The sequence below is a fragment of the Giraffa tippelskirchi genome, chromosome 9, assembly GCF_054371585.1.
Source record: "Giraffa tippelskirchi isolate mGirTip1 chromosome 9, T2T-mGirTip1v1.2.pri, whole genome shotgun sequence".
NCBI lineage: Eukaryota > Metazoa > Chordata > Mammalia > Artiodactyla > Giraffidae > Giraffa > Giraffa tippelskirchi.
Window position 1 is genome coordinate 114,259,237 of NC_137283.1, and position 17,235 is coordinate 114,276,471.

General features: G+C 34.8%; 1 protein-coding gene across 4 annotated transcripts in view; it reads right to left on the reverse strand.

Moving 5' to 3' along the window:
* GRIK2 (glutamate ionotropic receptor kainate type subunit 2) overlaps positions 1-17,235 on the reverse strand; it is an 840,407-nt gene that overhangs the window by 10,824 nt on the left and 812,348 nt on the right. For all 4 annotated transcript variants that reach the window (XM_081530944.1, XM_081530945.1, XM_081530942.1 and 1 more), the window contains one exon: positions 4,714-4,964. In XM_081530944.1, coding sequence (XP_081387070.1) covers positions 4,714-4,964 — 251 coding nt within the window. The remainder of the gene's footprint in view (positions 1-4,713; positions 4,965-17,235) is intronic.

Sequence of the window (17,235 nt, forward strand, 5' to 3'; positions counted from 1 at the left end):
TTAAAGAAAGAAGAAATAAAATGGAGAAAGAAAAAGGGATAAGAGATAAAGTATTTGGGAGCTGGAATTATGAATAATATATACTTGCTTACTTCCAATGTGCAAATACAATTAATTGTGCACTTGGTTCTCAATAAATAATTATTGAGTAAATGAATAATTTTAAAAATATTTACTTTGGTTTTAAAATCTAAAAATCTCAATTAAAGACACAAGTTATAAGTGCAAATAAACTAAATTTCTGTACACTCACATGCATATTTTGCAATAAAATCTAGGAATATTTCACAGCTAATTTTAATAAATCAACTAAGGTGTTAAACCATATAGCCCAACAAAGTAAAATATTTTTCTCAGGAAAAATGAAGAGGAATGAAGCTCAAGAACATAAATTATCACAATAAATAAAATGGATCACATCTAATAAACCTATTATTTATTTACTCTTTAAACATATTTCTTTTGAATTATGTGAAAACATAGTTATTTTTTATTCTTTATGATCAACCTTTCTAAGTTTCTGAAATCAGTTTCATCATTTAACAGGTAAAGAGAGAGAATAGGAAGGAAGGAGGAAAACAGAGAAATATAAAAAAGGAAGAAAGAGTCTTACAACCAACAGAAACTGTCTGAGATATGTAGATGAAAATCAAACTCACTAGTTCCTTTTCCTAAAGGAATTAAGAGGTAAGAATCTAATAGGGAAAGAGGGACCCCCCACACACACCAGAAATACAAAAATATGAATAAAATAATGAGCTAATTTTCCCTCATGGCTCAGATGGTAAAGAATCTGCCTGCCAAGAGGAAGACCCATCTTTGATCCCTGGGTGAGGAAAATCCCTTGGAGAAGGAAAAGGCAACTCACTCCAGTATTTTTGCCTAGAGAATTCCTTGGACAGAGGAGCCTGGCAGGCTACAGTCCATGGGGTCACAAAATGCTGCACAGGACTGAGTGACTATACTTTCGCTTTCACTTTCAAGGAAGAACGCATGTCAAAGGCTTTACAGAGGAAAGAATGGATCTTGTTTGAAATGGATAAAACACATTCCCAACTTTCTCAAAGGAGCAGCAAATGTTTTTGGAATGAGGATAGTTTCTGAAGTCAGCTAAGCTTTTTTTACAAAATGAAGTGTCACAGATAGAGTCATATGGTTTTCTTTTAAATCAGTTCAATTCAGTCACTCAGTCATGTCCAACTCTTTGTGACCCCATGGACTGCAGCACGCCAGACTTACCTGTCCATCACCAACTCCTGGAGCTTGCTCAAACTCATGTCCATCGAATTGGTGATGCCGTCCAACCATCGCATCCTCTGTTGTCCCCTTCTCCTCCTGCCTTAAATCTTTCCCAGCATCAGGGTCTTTTCCAATGAGTCAGTTCTTCGCATCAGGTGGCCAAAGTACTGAAGCTTCAGCTTCAGCACCAGTCCTTTCAATGAATATCCAGGACTGATTTCCTTTAGGATTGACTGGTTTGATCTCCTTGCAGTCCAAGAGACTCTTAAGAGTCTTCTCCAACACCACAGTTCAAAAGCATCAATTCTTCGGTGCTCAGCTTTCTTTATAGTTCAACTCTCACATCCATACATGACTACTGGAAAAACCATAGCACTGGGAGATGGACCTTTGTTGACAAAGTAATGTCTCTACCTTTTAATATGCTGTCTAGGTTGATCATAGCTTTTCTTTCAAGGAGCAATTTAATTTTAATTTCATGGCTGCAGTCACTATCTGCAGTGATTTTGGAGCCCCCCCAAAATAAAGTCTCTCACTGTTTCCATTGTTTCCCCATCTATTTACCATGAAGTGATTGGACCAGATGCCATGATCTTAGTTTTTTGAATGCTGAGTTTTAAGCCAGCTTTTTCATTCTCCTCTTTAACTTTCATCAAGAGGTTCTTTAGTTCTTCTCTCTCTGCCATAAGGGTACTGTCATCTGCATATCTGAGGTTATTGATATTTCTCCCGGCAATCTTGATTCCAGCTTGTGCTTCATCCAGCCCAGCATTTCTCATGATGTACTCTGCATATACGTTAAATAAGCAGGGTGACAACACGCAGCCTTGACGTACTCCTTTCCCGATTTGGAACCAGTCTGTTGTTCCATGTCCAGTTCTAACTGTTGCTTCTTGACCTGCATACAGATTTCTCAGGAGGTAGGTCAGGTGGACTAGTATTCCCATCTCTTTAAGAATTTTCCACAGTTTTCTGTGATTCACACAGTCAAAGGCTTTGGCGTAGTCAATAAAGCAGAAGTAGATGTTTTTCTGGAACTCTCTTTCTTTTTTGATGATCCAGTGGATGTTGGCAATTTCATTGAAATAGAAAATAGAAATCTAACACCACCTGTGGAAATAGTTGTGCCCTGTACACAGATTCATTATACCTATTGATTAGGAAAAGCTTTTTCGGCAAGTTGATGCCTAGTCCTGAATGCCTAATCTAAAATGACTGGCAGGAATTTGCCGGGTATAAAAATGGACAAAAGTTGCTGAGGTCAAATGGGAACAGTATTTTAAAAGCTGGCTGACTTTGGAAAATAGAAAGCAATTTAGTGCGGTTACAGTACAGGCACAAATTGGGGAGAAGCAAAATATAAAACTACAAAGATGAACAGAGAGAGATCCTGAAATGTCTCCCCTGAGAAGCTAGAGAAGTTGAACTTCATTACGAAGCTTTGTGGAGATGTTGACATCAGAGGATGTGACTCATATGCTCTAGTCCTATCAGAACAGCTTATTTTTTTCTTTTTTTCCAATAGAATATTTTATATGCTTGAGCCCAAACGGGTCAATTGATTCCCATTTTCTAATGTTGAAGAAGGTCATAGAAGTCCACAGAAATTGAGAACTGGTTGATATGTGAAAAATTCAACTAAACTAGTTATTTATAAGAACAATAAAGGTGATTCTACAAAAAGTAAATTCCCATCCTTTAAAAACACCTTAATGCTATAAAATAATCATACATAGAGACAAGGCACAAGTAAATCATACAAACAGGATACAAAGAGAAAAGGGCAATAGACTATCATATGCTGTCAAGAGATTAATGTATGTGTTTTATTTTAAACCTGAGCTATAAGTGAACGAAAACTACTGCATATGGATGATGTGAAGTTCTAACCAGACAACCTAAGTTCCTTATATTACTTTGGGACTCATTTTAAGCATTAACTAACCAAATATCACATTTGTTGATAAATTATAGTAAATATGAAAATTAAAGATTTAATAACTTTCATCTTTGATTAGATTTTTGGATTTGACACCAAAACTCATTTTGACATAATAAAATCATAATGTAAAAAGTGTATTAGACCTAATTTTCAGTCACATTGGTTGCAAAAGATATTTGACTTAAGTGTACTTAGAGCTAATTTTCAGTCACATCTGTTGCAAAAGATATTTTAGTCAGATCAGCAGATACAGCCATTAAATAAATCATATAATTGTCCAAATTTCTCAAACTTTTTAATAGGTTATTTTACTCATAGACAGAATGGTGCTATTGGAATAGTCATTAACACAAATTCAAGGAATTAATTACCTTCCTTAATTAAATTAAGTGAAGTAAATTGAATTTAGTGTATTAATTAAGTGAAGTAAAGTGTAGGAATGCTGTATCCAGAAATTTGATTTCAGAAAAGATAACTGTATCATAAATTATTAAATATGAAGGAAAACATCATATTTATACTTTTATATTTCCAAATAAATGTTTATAAACCTTTCAAATATTTAAAACAATATAATCTCACTCTGATGCAGCATCTAAAAATTAAGAAATTAAAAAAATTACTTTTCAGTTAAAAACAAAAGAGATGTTTATATACTAAAAGACTAAGTTTCAAAAGGCTTAAAAATTTTAAAGCCAAATTTTATGTTCTGAGTCATACATTTATATTAAAGAGTAGCACTTACTATCGAAAGAAAGATTTCTCTATAAATATCCATTCATACATTTATAGAACTAATGGAATTATAGCACTAGAAATGTATAATGTGAACTAGGTTCACAAACTTTTTAAAGAATAGAATGTAAAGATATTTGTACAAAGATTAAATATATTAAAATCCTAAGGAAAATTGCAATAATCTCTATATTTTGAGGTTTATATATATTCTTCTGAAGACTCAAGTGCAAGACAATAAAAGATGCACTAAGAATAATATTAAGTGGCAAAGAACAAACCTACAACATTCTCACATATTCATTAATGTAGAATATCCATTACAATTTCCACAACGCGCTTTGAGATTTTTCAAATAAAAATGTATTGGAGCAAAAATCTTCAAATAAAAATTATATTTACTCTCTAACTTGAAACTATTAATGAGTATCATATCTTAAAGCACTTAACTGCAGAGAAAAATTTTTCTTCATATAACAGTTTCTGAGTTTTACTTCATTAATTATATTCTTCCAATAAACTAATCACAGTGAACTTCAAGCAGCAAAAGTTTCTCCAATTTCAGACTTTAATAAGAGGGAAAACAGTTGGTGGTTCTGAAACAGTTCAATTAAAAATATTACCTTTAAATTAAAAGCACAAAGCTAATCCTGAGTTCTATGAACCTTTGTATATAACGAGTGACAGAAGACCGCTAATAGTCACAGTTCTAAGTATTACCCTTGGTCGGCAAGATAAAAAATGGTTGGCTTTATTATAACAACAATTGTTTTAAGTTGCAAAAAAGTGACATTTACCTTTTCCAATTGAGCGTTTTTTTTGGATTTGTATAGAAACTCTCCCACTGCCACAAAAACAGAGAGCACCAAGCCGGCTGCCAGAACGATGAAGATGCCACCAATATTTTGAACCCCCAGGGCACTGGCCTCCTTGCTCTCCTCCTCTGGACACCCATTGCCCCTCCACCACTTCTCCTTCATCATGTGCAGCTTGCCTTCCTCTTGCAGCTGAAGAATTGCTATGGTGATTTTGTCTCTGTATGGAGAACCTAAGAAAAGAGAGGGTTTGTTAATGCTTTCCAGGAAACCAGAATTTCATAATTAAAGGTTAACACGATGAAAGAACAGAGCTCTTTCCAAACGCTGTGAAACGTGCCAATATTTATTTTCAGCAGGAAAAATCAACTGGAAATGGTATAAAATACAAGTTTAACAAAATAAATAGAGGTGGTGGCCTTTCTGATTTTGAAGGTTAAAATATATTTTGTTTTGAAAGAGGAAAATATCTCTTGCTAAAAGGCAGGCTCAACTCAGAGAATTGGGAAAATAATAAATGGTAAGTAGAAATCTACAAAAAGAAATGCAGAGAGGGCAAGGATATTTAGTTAATGGCTAGGAATCGTTCAACATTGAAAACAGAGCATTGATAAAACGGTAACCTCAGTTTATAGGAAAGCTGTGCAAAAAATGGTGCTGCCCATGATTAAGTTACAATAATTTGAAGCAGTCATGATTAACAAGTTCTGTTCAGTTCAGTTCAGTTGCTCAGTCATGTCTAATTCTTTGCAGCCGCATGGACTGCAGCATGCCAGGCTTCCTTGTCCATCACCAACTCCTGGAGCTTGCTCAAACTCATGTCCATCAAGTCAGTCTGTCATTGGTCAACCATCTCATCCTCTGTCATCCCCTTCTCCTCCTGCCTTCAATCTTTCCCAGCATCATGGTCTTTTCCAATGAGTTGGTTCTTAACATCAGGTGGCCAAAGTATTGAAGCTTCAGCTTCAGCACCAGTCCTTCCAATGAACATTCAGGGTTGATTTCCTTTAGGATTGACTGGTTTGATCTCCTGCCTGTCCAAGGGACTCTCAAGAGTCATCTCAAAAGCATCACTTCTTCAGCGCTCAGCTTTCTTTATAGTCCAGCTCTCACATCCATACATGACTACTAAAAAACCATAGCTTTGACAATACGGACCTTTGTTGGTAAAGTAATGTCTCTGCTTTTTAATATTCTGTCTAGGTTGGTTATAGCTTTATTTCCAAGGAGCAAGCATCTTTTAATTTCAAGGCTGCAGTCACCATCTGCAGTGATTTTGGAGCCCAAGAAAATAAAGTCTATCACTATTTCCATTGTTTCCCTATCTATTTCCATGAAGTGATGGGACCCGATGAACTATGGATGGAGCTCCATGATACTGCACAGGAGACAAGGATCAAGACCATCCTCAAGAAAAAGAAACGCAAAAAAGCAAAATAGCTGTCTGAGGAGGCCTTAAAAATAGCAGTGAAAAGAAGAGAAGTAAAAAGCAAAGGAAAAAAGGAAATATATACCCATTTGAATGCAGAGTTCCAAAGAATAGCAAGGAGAGATAAGAAAGCCTTCCTCAGTGATCAGTGCAAAGAAATAGAGAAAAGCAATAGAATGGGACAGAATAGTGATCTCTTCAAGAAAATTAGAGATATCAAGGAAGCAGTTCATGCAAAGATGGGCATAATAAAGGACAGAAATGGTATGGACCTAACAGAAGCAGAAGATATTAGAAGAGGTGGCAAGAACACACAGAACTGTACAAAAAAGATCTTCACAACCCAGATAATCAAGGTGTGATAACTCACCTAGAGCCAGACATCCAGGAATGTGAAGTCAAGTGGGCCTTAGGAAGCATCACTATGAACAAAGCTAGTGGAGGTGATGGAATTCCAGTTGAGCTATCAAATTCTAAAAGGTGATGCTGTGAAAATGCTACACTCAATATGCCAACAAATTTGGAAAACTCAGCAGTGGCCACAGGACTGGAAAAGGTCAGTTTTCCTTCCAAACCCAAAGAAAGGCAACGCCAAAGAATGCTCAAACTACCACACAATTGTACTCATCTCACATGTTAGTAAAGTAATGCTCAAAATTCTCCAAGCCAGGCTTCAGTAATATGTGAACCATGAAGTTCCAAAGCTATGGTTTTTTTCCAGTAGTCATGTATGGATGTGATAGTGGGACTATAAAGAAAGCTGAGCCCCCAAGAATTGATGCTTTTGAACTGTGGTGTTGGAGAAGGCTCTTGAGAGTCCCTTGGACTGCCAGGAGATCAAACCAGTCAATCCTAAAGGAAGTCCTGAATATTCTTTGGAAGGACTGATGCTGAAGATGAAGTTCCAATACTTTGGTCGCCTTATGCAAAAAATTGACTTACTTGAGAAGTCCCTGATGCTTGGAATGACTGAAGGCAGGAGGAGAAGTGGATGACAGAGGATGAGATGGTTGGATGGTATCACTGACTCAATGGACATGAGTTTGGGTAAACTCTGGGAGTTGGTGATGGACAGGGAGGCCTGGCATAATGCAGTCCATGGGGCAACAAAGAGTCAGACACAACTGAGCGAATGAACTGAACTGAACTGGTAGGACCAGATGCCATGCCTTCATTTTTTGAATGTTGAGTTTTAAGCCAGCTTTTTCACTTTCACCAAGAGGCTCCTCAGTTCCTCTTCACTTTCTGCCATAATTGTGATATCATCTGCATATATGGATTTATTGATATTTCTTCCTGTAATCTTGTTTCCAGCTTGTGCTTCATCTAGTCTGGCATTTTGCATGATATACTCTGCATATAATATAAGTTAAAGAAGCAAGTTGACAATATACAACTTTGATGTACTCCTTTCCCAATTTGGAACCAGTCCATTGCTCCATGTCTGAGTCTAACTGTTTCTTCTTGACCTGCATGCAGATTTCTCAGGAGGTATGTAAGGTGCTCCAGTATTCCCATCTTTTGAAGTATTTTCCACAGTTTTTTGTGAAACTGTCAAAGTCTTTAGCATAGTCAATGAAAGAGAAGTAGATTTTTGGGGGAATGTCTTTGCTTTTTCTATGATCCAACACATGCTGGCATCTTGATCTCTGGTTCCTCTGTCTTTTCTAAATCCAGTCTGAACACCTGGAATTTCTCAGTTCGTGTACTGCTGAAGCCTAATTTGGAGAATTTTGAGTGTTACTTTGCTAGTGTGTGAGATGAGTGCAATTCTTTGGCACTGCTATTCTTTGGGATTGGAATGTGAACTGACTTTTTCCAGTCCTGTGGCCAACACTGAGTTGTCCAAATTTCCTGACATATTGAGTGCAGCACTTTTACAGCAATATCTTTTATGATTTGAAATAGCTCAGCTGGTAGGAGCGGCTAATATTTTGCAGATGGTAATGATTTATATTTGTTATTTGAGACGACTACCAGAAGTAACGGTTTCTACAGACTTGGATCATTCAAAAATCGTCATGGTGATGTATTGTAAGATTTTTTTTTTGGTTGTTTGTTTATCATTTTACACTTTGGAAAGAAATATTATTTTCATTGTAAGCAACAGTATAAATGAAATTTAGTATATATGCTAATGGGGTAGATGTTCATCTGCATTAGTGTTATATGATAAGTAATAACTTTTCTAATTGGTTGCCCCAAAGCATGGAATAATACTGAACTATATGCATCTTTCAACATTTGTCCCAAAGGATCAGTCTTATTGCTTTCTCTCATCCAGAAAATAGTCTGTTATTAGTGTTTAATCATTTCTAAACTCTAATCTTTCCTAAACACTGCACATTACAGTTTTCTGCACAAATTCATCCTTAAGTGTTTTTTCTGCTTGTAGAAACATACTGATTTCAGCTTGCATTCCATGTTGCCTGTGATTTTGTCTTGACTTAAATATTCCTGCATCTACACCTAAAGATTATTTTTGCTAAGAGCAGTTAAAAACCTGATCTGGAAACTATTTTGCCCCATAAGGAACAGCACTATATGTCTTCTTTTTACTTGATTAGTATAACAGGACTAATTCAGCACTGCTCTTTTAGCAAGAACAGGCAAGCTAAAAAGCAGACATACAAGGAAAATCATGAAAAGTTAGTACCTTATGGAAAAGTTGGAGTGAAGATACACCAAGTCCAGGTAGAAAGCTGTTTCCTTAATGTAATCCTCAGTTTGTGCAGAAGAAATGTTTAAGTACATGGCTTCTATACATCTTTTTTACTGTCTTCCTAAAAGGTGCATTATCCATTCCTATAATTAGAACTAACTTATTTTTTTTAACTGTGCAAAATCTAATTATGGTAGGACAATTTCTGCTCCTTAGTTTCCTTCCTCTGTCTGCTTCCAAACACTACCCTGATGAAGATGCTGTTTAAATTCTTCCCCTTAGCCCTTCAAATTTCAGTGGATTAGCCTAGTCCATACTATTTTCTACCTTGATCATTTACTGGAGACTCAGCTTAGGTCATTAAGTATCACTATCATTTACCTTTTAAGATGTGATCTATTTTCCTAAGTAGATTATAAACTCTAACATACTGTAAGAGTGACAATGGGGTGCTTTTAGTCTACTCTGGCATGTATTTAAAAAATATAAATGAAGGTCATCTTGTTTGGCTATCCAGTTTTTATTAATTCATTACATCTAGTCTAGAACCAGCTTTAAAGTCATGTGTACTCTGAATTACCATTCTGATTAATCATGTGTGTCCTGGGCAAAATAAACATTGATTGAGAAAAAATCATTTTAGCTTATCAAATATATCCTTACATTGGAAACATAGTATCTGAAACAAATTTTGTACTTTTAGTACTTATAGAAATGACCATAGGTGGCTAATATAAAAATATAGCCTGAAAGTACATTATAAACAAATGTTTGGAGGATACTGATATGAAAAGTAGACTTTGAAATATGGAAAATTCTTGATCCATTTAAGAAATATTTTGAGCCAGGTCATTTTTCATCCTGAGCAAAATTGAAAGAGTATTATTTTATTGCCAATTCACCAAAACTACTGAATTGCTTTATGATGTTTATCCTAATATTTTCAAACACCATCTTCTCTAATACAGTCTCAAAATAAGGCACAGATAAAAAAAAAGTAAACCAATTTTCAACAAATGATGGACACATCTTGATTTCTTGCTGGTTTGGCTTATCTCCAGCACTTATTGAAAATACGAAAATGTCCTGTTGCTTGCAGACCTCCCCACACTTGCCTTTCAGTGTAAACATAATATGTAAATAGAAATCAGTTCTAATAAAAGCTGAAAAACTAATATACCTCAGTTTGAGTTTTTTAACAGGGTGAAATAATGCAGATAATATAATCGATGACAATAAATCACTGCAATGCTTTGCCATTCTATTATTGACTTATTTTAAAAACTAATAATTCATCAATAATGACATTACTTCTTTGGTGTGTTATTTGATGCTCCTTGGGAAGCACTTCTAGCAGGTTCCAAAAAAGTCAAAAGTGGTCTGAAACTTTATCTAGTTGAAAACTTTCAAGGAGATATTGAGATCAATGAATAAAAGTATCTTTTATCTTCTTTTCAACATGAACAGCCATGCACTTAGCTCTAATGAAGTGAACAGCCATTAGTTAGATAGATAGAGTCTAAGTTTTGCTCAAGTATGAACCTAGCCTCAATCCATAGGTTATCAAGCCAAGAACCATGAGGTCATGGAGTGGCAGCTGTGAGAAGCTGGGGTTATGTACCATAAGGTTGCCTTCAAGGAAGATGAGTACCTTTGCAACAGGGCTTTTAAGTTGGACTAGAAAACTACTGAGGAAATTATAAATATTTCTAATATAACGTATGCTTTTGCATCTAAAAGTCAATCCTCAAATGCTTAAGAGGGCAAACAGGTAACTTGTGAAGAAACAAGTTTGACAAAAAGATCTGAAAAATTGTAACATCAAGTATGGAAAGATAATTTTCAGTTCAAGTTTTATTTAAAAATCTGTGGGAATTTCAACACAGGGTTGGTTCCTAGATACTTAAATTTTTATTTTATCCCAGGAAATATTTTGTCTAAAATTCTCTACATTAAGATTTTGGCATATAAGTTACTTTTAAAAAACACCATGTGAGAAAAGGCAAATACCTCTTAAAGCTGAAGTTGGTTCTCTGATTTTCACTATGCAATCTCTGGCTTTTATTGCATTTGTATTTCTGCTTACAATGAGACTTTCTTTGGTTGTTTAAACGTATGCTCTATTCTGACAGTAAGGAACAATTATGTTTAAAAATGGTTTTTTTTTCAAGTTGCTGAAGGAGCCTGTTTATCAGATAAAACCATTTCTAGCTTACGTGAAAGAAAAGGAGAGAGTGAGAGAGAAAGGAAGGGGAGGAGGAAGAAAGGAAGGAAGGAAAAAAGACATGTGATTACTACATAGTGAAGTCCCTTGATAAGACCTGGGGCTCAAAAGAGAACTCAAGAAGACATAAAGGCACTTTTGAGTGACACACAGCAGCAATATATATGTGTGCATGAATAAAATCTACAAACACACCTATTCAGAATTCCTCAATTTAAAAAAAAAAAATTTAGTCTCCAAATGTCCCCATAGGTTAAATTTTGATCAAAGGACTTTACATAAAATTATAATTTCATGAACATTCCTACCAACAAATAGACTAAAAGCTCCTTAGGAAAATAAACTGTGATTTGTTATAAACAATTAATATAAATCTCACCAAGTAGTTCTGAGCCAACTTGCTGGGTTTACTAAATTGCTTTGACTTCCTTCTCTCTTACTTTCTTCTCTCCTTCCTCCTCCCTACCTTCCTTGTACCTTTCCTTCACTCTTTTCATACATTGTCTCTTTGTTTGCTTTCCTTCTTCTCCTTCCTTTCCCCCTCCCACTCCCTTTCCTTTTCTCTCCCTCCTCTTCAACCTCCCCTCCCTCCTTCCCTTCTTTTCTATCCTTTGATGTTTCTTATAGAATGGAATACACATGTAGTTATACATTCTTGGTTCTAAAGTTTAAATCTGCTACACATAAATTATCGATTTGCTCATTTGATTGTTTTGTTCATGCTCTTTACAAACATACCAATTTAAGTGTGTACCAAACATTTTCCTTATCTTATTCAGGAAATATAATATAGAAAAGATAAAAGAAAGGGAATTAGCTTTACTTTTAACTCTTGAAGAGGCTTATTGACTGATATAAAGCTTTTCTTTAAAGGTTCCACAGCAAGTTTTCTAATACCTATCATGCTTTAGTGAAATATTTTAAAATCACAATATCCATATATTAGTGGTCTCCCATCCATCCTGCCAAAAATGTCTTTACTTTCAAATCAGGCTTCTGTATGCTTTAATCGATTACAAAGGTCAGGAAAAAAAAGTCACTCTTTCTTTCTAAAAAAATCTCTTTCTAAAACTTATTATAACAATATTTCCTAAACTGGATTTTCCCCATATACTTCTTTTTTGGGAAGTATACATCTGTGTTTCATTTTTAAAGAATTCATCACTCAGATAAGCTTGAAGAATACTCCATAACAAATATATCTTTTGTCTAAATATACATTACACATTAGCAAAATAAAAGGCTGCTATTTCTCCAATGAAAGATAAAGTTTAAAAATGTCTTAAATGATTAAATTTGTTTTATTGAAGAATTTATTCCTTCCTATCTATTAATGTCTCCATCAATTATTTTGTTTTAATCTCAATTTGAAAAGCACTGCCTTCAAGAACAATAATTACTACTGGTACTACATCAGTTCTCTCTGTAAAAAATAAGCTGTTTCCTGTTAGATCTTACCTTTGAATTTACACATCACAGGACTACTGATCAAGTCACATATTTTTTGTATGTTCTTTTTTATCTCTCCGTATGGTTCATGAAGCATCAGCTCATAAGAATCCACATCACAATACTTACTTTAGGACATGTCTTCACAGCTGGCTTTTAAATCCCTTTACAAAATACATTTGAGGGACAATAGTTATGAGCTATTTAAATCTATCTGTATATCAAAACTGATGAAACCAATTCTGGGGGAAAATACACTGTCTTTATTTTTCCTAATAGTACCCAGATCCTTTAACTATTTTGTTAAAATTATAAGAAGCTGGCTATGTATTTCTGTTTCTCATAATAACAAATCCCCATTGTCCACTTCCTAAAGGACTTTAGTGTCTTTTGTTTTATATTTCATAGTTATCCAACTCATCATAATGATATTATGAGCTGTTTATTACAGAGAATTAGGTAACATCCTGGTATTTGTTCCCTTTGGGTCTGGGAAGATATTTGTATGAAATAGACTACTCATAATTTTAGGTTTTCTCTAGCATAGTATGTCATTTCTCCAAGATACTGTGCACTTTCTGAAGTATAGTAATTTACACATCGTATGGGTATGTGACTATACTATATTCACTAAGTATATATAATTTCAATGACTTGACTCCAAGAGTTTCAATAGCTCCTTAATTATTCCTCTTCTTTGAAGGTGCTATATCTGATAAATATTTCTAAGACACATACCCAAATACCTGAAGTGCTTTAAATAATGACTTAAAACATCAGGCTACCTGTCAGTTATAGGTAATCAACCATCCATTATTCATCTTTTTTCATCCAGCATCTAGCACAGTACCTGTCACAAAGTAACCATTCAACAATGTTTTTTGAATGAAATATTGAATCAATTGTAAAAATCCATTATGATATAGTCAAAATATATTAAGGTATAACTTCTGATATTGACATCTTCTCAGGTTCTTATTAAATTCAGTAGAACACATAAGAGTTCATAAACATATGAGTTTGACACTTTGAGTGTTGACCATCTAGGATAAGTTAGGATGATAAACAAGTTCATACATTTTTATGTCATCCTTACATTTATATCAGCTGTCAGAAGTGTCTCTTGGTCAGTGCTTTAATAAGTAAAAGAACTGCTAGCACAAAAGGTCTGAGGCTATCTGCTGGAACCATCAACTTTCATTCTTAAATTACAGGGATGCTGGCAATGTTATATTTTATGAAATTGCTCCTTGCTTCCTATGCTGAGATGAGAGTTGGGTGCCCTAAATGCACAATATATTTTGGGTGCTTTTAGAGCTCTATCTCTTTTTACCATTATTTCCATGATAAAATCTTCCAATAATATTGGAACTAGACCACATTTTTTAGAGCCTTTTTTCTCAGCAAAAGATGGGTTTTATTATCTCTCAGGACACTGCCTCTCTCATATTTGTTTTTAAGAAAGTGTTAAGTCAAATTTTATATTTACATTTCAGATTCATTGCTATTCTCCAGTTTTATGCTGTATTCAGTCAACAGTGCTGTTATACAATACCATAGCATCCCTGTTCTTTTCCTCTATAGATCTTGTCTCAGTTTGTAACTAAAAATAATTTCTGTGACTATTTGTTTAATGCTTATTTACAGTAACTGGCTGTACATTTCATAAAGACAGGGGTTATTTCTGCTTTGTTAGTAGAATAACTGGCACACTCATTTGTGCAAGAGTGTGTGCTTAGTTGCTTCAGTCATGTCTGAATCTTTGCGACCCTATGGACCATAGCCCACCAGGCTCCTCTGTCCATGGGATTCTCCAGGCAAGCATACTGGAGTGGATTGCCATGCCCTCCTCCAGGGGATATTCCATGTCCAGGGATTGAACCCGCATCTCTTGTGCCTCGTGCATTGAGAGGTGGGTTCTTTACCACTAATACCACATGGGAAGACCAAATATAATATTTACATGCATGAATAAAATATTAATCACTTAACAGCTGGTCATGCATACCTGCAACTTTACCTTCAGTTATTTCTCATGAACCTAAACTATATATCTTTAATCTATATGTAATAATTATAATACATTTATTTCAAATGAAGTATTTAATATACATAGCAACTAAACACTCCATGGGACCTATTTCAGATTTCCTGTTAGATAAAAGCTAAACTAGTGTAAAGTTACATTAATCACTCTTTGTATTTTCTTTTGAAGGTATTCTATCAAAAAATCTCAATTTGATAGGCGTGTAAAGAACTCAGAAATGATAATCATAAAAATTAAAGGAGATTAATCTCATCTTGAAAACAAATTATCAGCTCATAACGTTTAATCACAGAACAGTAAGTGAGTGCTAAAAGTGATCATTTCTCCATGATAACTTGTGATCTTTCCACACTGGAAATCTATGAACATCATTTTCTTGCTTAAACATTTTTAGTGGTGCTCTAAAGCTATTGAACCAGTTTCCCTGGTGGCTCAGTGATAAAGAATCCACCTGTCAATGCAGAAGATGCAGATTCAATCCCTGGGTTGGGAAGATCCCCTGGAGAAGGAAATGGCAACCCGCTCCAGTATTATTGCCTGGGAAATACCATGGACAGAAGAGCCTGGTGGGCTACAGACCTTGGCATGGCAAAAGAGATATGACCTAGTGACTAAAACAAAACAATAAATCTATAGAATACAAGGTCAATTCCTAATGATGTCATAAAATCCCTTTCTTCAACACATCACAGACTTCTCAGACTGTATATTAACATGCCATTAGTGCAAACTATGAAGTTCTATTTCTCTGGAGAGCCCTGTTTTCATACTTTCTCTAATTTTCTGGTTGAACATCCTCACAACCAGATAATCTGCTGCTCCTCTTTCCCTAACTTTGTACATATTTCCTTGGCTGTCACAGAAATATACAGGATCCTTCTTCTTTGGAGTCATAGCACATAGCAGATACCCTAGTACAACATTTGGTATGTGATAATCTAATGTTTTGCTATATATCTTTTCCTATTGAATAATGATATGAGGGCTTCCCTGATGCCTCAGATTGTAAAGAATTTGCCTGCCATGTGGGAGACCCAGGTTTGAGAGTCATGTATGAATCTTTTTTTTACTATTAATTATTACATGTACAAACACAGGTGATAGATTCTAATCATTACATATGCACACACAGGTGCTTGGCATATAGGGATGAACAATGTAACATGAGTCCTGCCCCCCTTGAGTTTTTACTCTAACACAAAACACATGTATTGAATAACCTTTGTAACTATGAGGATGACTATAGTGAACACCATATTATAGAAACATGTGACAGATGGAACTATGTTAGTCTGCTGACTTCGTATTCAAAAAGTATTGCATTACTTTGAAGACCATAGGGACAATAACTCTTCTTTCTCTTTGGCTGCCTTTCACCTGTTTTTCCTCTATTTCCTTTCTATATGCATTCCTGGTTTAGAAAGATATATATATGAAAAAAGCAAATAATAATGAGAGCACTCCCAAACTCACTTTGTTCATTTTTCTAAATATAGAGAACTAAGTTCAAGATATTGGGTTCATGGTGGAATGGAGCCAAATATAAATGCTTCTGTCAATGTAGAAATGTGGATATACCACCAAGGACCATCAAATATATATATATATATATATATATATAAATTTAAGACAAATTTTAAAAAAATAATTAAGCTAAATACCTATATTCAAATTCTATAGCTGGCTTAAATTGGATAGAGGTTGTTTTTCTTTTCTCTGTTGTAGATCTCAAAATTCAAAATGTTAAGACCTCTATAGAAAAGGATTCTACAAAGGAATATTTGTAGAATCCTCAGGAGAATATTTAAGTATCTAAGATCACACAAGGAGATGATTATATGAGGCACACAAAATGTATCAATGCATGTGCATGCTGTCTCTCAGTCATGTCCGACTCTTTGTGACCCTGTGGACTGCCATCAACCAGGCTGTTCTGTCCATGGAATTTTCCAGGCAAGAACACTGGAGTGGGTTGCCATTTCCTACTCCAAAATGCATCAATAAGAACCTTCAAACTGTAGAGTAGATATTCTATCCAGTTGCTTTTTATTATTATTCTGAATATTTTTTGACTTGTGTGAAAAAAGAATAAGAAGGGCAAATGTTATCAGCACATAATGAAAAAGCAAACTATTATCACTGTTTCTGACCTATTTCATACATATTAGTTAAAAGTGACTGGTGAAGTAGATTTGTAGTCACATTGCTACATATTAAATCATGAAACTCTGACACAAAATATGAAAGTAGAAATAGTTTCATTCTAGAAACCCTGCCTTTCTAACATTTTTCATCTGCATGATAATCGTATGAATAGCGGTAAGAGTGAAAATGTCAGGAATACTTTCCTCACTATGATGTTTTTGTTCCAAGTTCAATATTAAACTTTTATGAATGAATTATAACAGCTGGACAACTTTAAATAAAATCATCATCCTTTTTATCTTCAAGAACCCCAAAACTGGGAAAGACAAACTTTTTCAGGAGAGTAAAATATCTGTCATTTAGCAGTGGGTCCCCAAGCTTTGTGGAACCAGGGACCTGTTTTGTGGAAGACAATTTTTTCATGGACTGGGGCATGGGGGGTGGTTTTGGGATGACTCAAGCACATTACACTTATTGTGCACTTATTCTATTATTATTACATCAGTTCCACCTCAGATCATGCTACATTAGATCCTGGAGGTTGCAGA